Source organism: Jaculus jaculus, chromosome 13, assembly GCF_020740685.1.
Source record: "Jaculus jaculus isolate mJacJac1 chromosome 13, mJacJac1.mat.Y.cur, whole genome shotgun sequence".
Lineage (NCBI taxonomy): Eukaryota > Metazoa > Chordata > Mammalia > Rodentia > Dipodidae > Jaculus > Jaculus jaculus.
The window spans coordinates 14,763,242-14,766,290 of record NC_059114.1 but is presented as its reverse complement, the minus strand read 5'-3'; the positions used below and the strand labels follow the sequence as shown (position 1 = coordinate 14,766,290).

The following is a 3,049-nucleotide window of genomic DNA, read 5'->3' as shown; positions in this document are numbered from 1 at the left end:
GGGGAGTGTTGCCACTGGGGACCCGGCCACAGAACAGTGTCCAGTCCATGGTTCAAGTGTGTCCTCCTACCTCAATTAACCTAGTCTAGAAAGCCCCACACAGAATGCCCAGAGATTTGTTTCTATGGTGTTTCTCAATCCCGCCAAGTTGACAACCAGAAACTAACCATCATGCTGGCTACATTGCACGTTCCATGCCAGCCCGGACTACTTAACAAGCTGTCTCCAAACAGGCAAAACCAAACCATGTTTTGTTTGCCCAGAGCTAATTTTCATTAACCTAAGGCTTTTGTCTCTTGCAGTTCTGAACCAGCCAGGGATCCCCAAAACACAGATTTTTATGAATGGCGCCCATTCCCCGTCTTTGTTATCAGCGCTGCCACCCGTGATGCCCTTCCCTTTCCCGGCTGTTCCTGACTACAGGTGAGGCGCTCCTCGGGAGCTCATCCATCGCACACTGGGGCTGCGGCGCTTTCGGGCTCTGCAATCTGCTTACAGGGAAAGGAACTAATGGAAATGTGGTGGATTTTCATCGTTTCTTATACATTTCTAAAATAACTAATAATAAAAATAAGAAGAATAAAAAGAATTATGAGGGCTGGAGAGATGGCCTAGCGGTTAAGGGGCATGCCTGTGAAGCCTCAGGACCCAGGTTTGATTCTCCAGGTCCCATGTAAGCCAGAGGAACATGGTGGTACATGCATCTGGGTGCCCTAGCAAAATCATTCTCTCTCTATCTCTCCCTCTCTCTCAAATAAATAAATAAATATAAATCTTTAAAGTTGGGCATGGTAGCACATGCCTTTAATCCCAGCACTTGGGAGACAGAGGTAGGAGGAGTGCCATGACTTCGAGGCCACCCTGAGACTACAGAGTTAATTCCAGGTCAGCCTGGACCAGAGTGAGACCCTACCTCAAAAATCAGAAAAAAAAAAAAAATCTTTAAAAAAAAAATAAATATGAAAGTACATGAAGGTTGTAGGTACACGTGTAGGCATGTATATAGCATGAAAAAAAGTGTCTCTGGAGACCACGTGGCTAAGCAATTCTGTCTTCAGTCATCACTGCATATAGCGCAGACATACACGTGTACACACCACGCCTACTCACACACTTCCTTGTGTCCCCAGTGCACTTGCATCCACGCCAGCAAATGTAGATCTGTGTACCATCATCCAGCATCTAAGGTTCTTTTATTTCTTTGTTTTACCCCCAAACCTTGTTCTATTTTTAAAAATATTTTATTTTCATTTATGAGAGAGAGAAAGAGAGAGAGAGAGAGGCAGGCAGACAGAGAGAGAATGGGCGCCCCAGGGCTTCCAGCCACTGCAAACAAACTCCAGATGCATGCGCCACCATGTGCATCTGGGTTACATGGGTCCTGGGGAATCGAACCTAGGTCCTTTGGCTTTGCAGGCAAGTGCCTTAACTGCTAAGCCATCTCTCCAGCCCCTTGTTCTATTTGTAAGCAGCTCCCAGTGTTCCTTCCCTGCAGCTCCTCCACATACCTCTTTCGCCTGATGGCAGTTGTTGTCCACCACGGAGACATGCACTCTGGACACTTCGTTACTTACCAAAGGTCCCCACCTTCAGCCAAGAGCCCTCTCTCAACCAGCAACCAGTGGCTGTGGGTTTCTGACGACACCGTCCGCAAGGCCAGCCTGCAGGAGGTCCTGTCCTCCAGTGCCTACCTGCTGTTCTACAAGCGCGTTCTGTCCCGGATGCAGCAGCAGGGTCAGGAGTACAGGTCTGAGGAGTGATGACCTTCTCCGTAGCTAGGGCCATGGCACGGTCCACACTCCTGCCTCGGGTATGCGCGCAAGGCAGCCCCTCGAGAGTCCCTCAGCCTCCATGTGGTCAAAGAACAGGTGCCTCATGGGAGCCAGGCCCATGGGACTGCCAGGGTGCACCTGGAAGGGGTCCTCGTGTTAGGATGGCATTCATTGTGTCTAGAGTGTTTGACTCATCCATCTGACACAGGTAATTAAACCCGATTCCAGAGCCACCTTTTCTATATTGTAACATGCTAGGTGTTCTCAAAGGAGAATTGCCTTTGTCTAATCCTCTGACATTTCAGCACAGATCATTTATTTTAATGAGCAGACCCATAAAAACTATTGACAAGAATCAGTGAAATTATTAAAGGCAATGATTTAGAGGGAAAAGTGCCTTTCACTTTCAGTTGCTTTTGTAGCAAGCCCACTCAGACATGGACCCTGTAAGAATCACATACACACTTTTTGACAACCCCTCATCCAAGTTACTCAGAGATCAAAAGAGTAGTTAAAAGACTCCTGAGCCAGGTGTGGTGGCGCATGCCTGCAATGCCAGCACTGGGAGGCTGAGGCAGGAAGATCACTGCTCACTATATTGGGAGGGGATTTGATTAAGTTATATTATGTTCAGATATAAAAATTGCCAATAAAAAAATCAATCCAGGCATAGTGGGCCATGCCTTTAGTTCCATTACTGAGGCAGGAGGATTATCATGAGTTTGAGGCCAGCCTGAGACTAGAGTGTCAGTTCCAGGTCATCCTGGGCTGTTGTGAAATCCTACCTCAGAAAATCAAAACAACAAAAGTATTACTGCAGGTTGTTTCCATGATCATTAGTCAGTTTTTGTTTATCTGATTAATGAGCTCATAGGACTGAGGAAGTGAGCATCTTTATATTTAGAATTGCACATAAAATATATGATGTGGGCAAAAAGAAGCCAGGGATAGCGACACGCTACTGTCAACCCAGCACTTGGGAAATGGAAGCAGGAGGATTGGCTACATGTCAGGTTCGAGGCCAGCTTGGGCTACATGAAACCCAGTCTCAAAGAACAAACAAAACAAAAAAAATGGGTGATGTGATTGTGCTAAAGGGACTTGCTTGCACACACTGTTGGCTCACGTTTGATTCCCCTAGTACTCACATACAGCCAGATGCACAAAGTGGCACATACATCTGGAGTTTGTTTACAGTGGCAAGAGGCTCTGGCATATCCATTAACTCTCTTTCTCCTTGCAAATAAATCAAAAAATAAGTCTAAAAAGAAAAACAT

General features: G+C 46.4%; 1 protein-coding gene across 1 annotated transcript; it reads left to right on the top strand.

Moving 5' to 3' along the window:
- The first annotated feature begins 400 nt into the window (after positions 1 to 400).
- LOC123454146 (ubiquitin carboxyl-terminal hydrolase 30-like) lies at positions 401 to 1,950 on the top strand. Its single transcript, XM_045132635.1, has 2 exons — positions 401 to 423; positions 1,496 to 1,950. Exon 2 carries the CDS (start codon positions 1,521 to 1,523, stop codon positions 1,758 to 1,760), a length of 240 nt encoding a protein of 79 aa, XP_044988570.1. The 5' UTR covers positions 401 to 423; positions 1,496 to 1,520; the 3' UTR covers positions 1,761 to 1,950.
- The last annotated feature ends 1,099 nt before the right edge of the window (positions 1,951 to 3,049 follow it).

Bases quoted from the DNA above. Each gene is read 5' to 3' on its own strand.
- LOC123454146 (XM_045132635.1), top strand. From the start codon at position 1,521: ATGGCAGTTGTTGTCCACCACGGAGACATGCACTCTGGACACTTCGTT.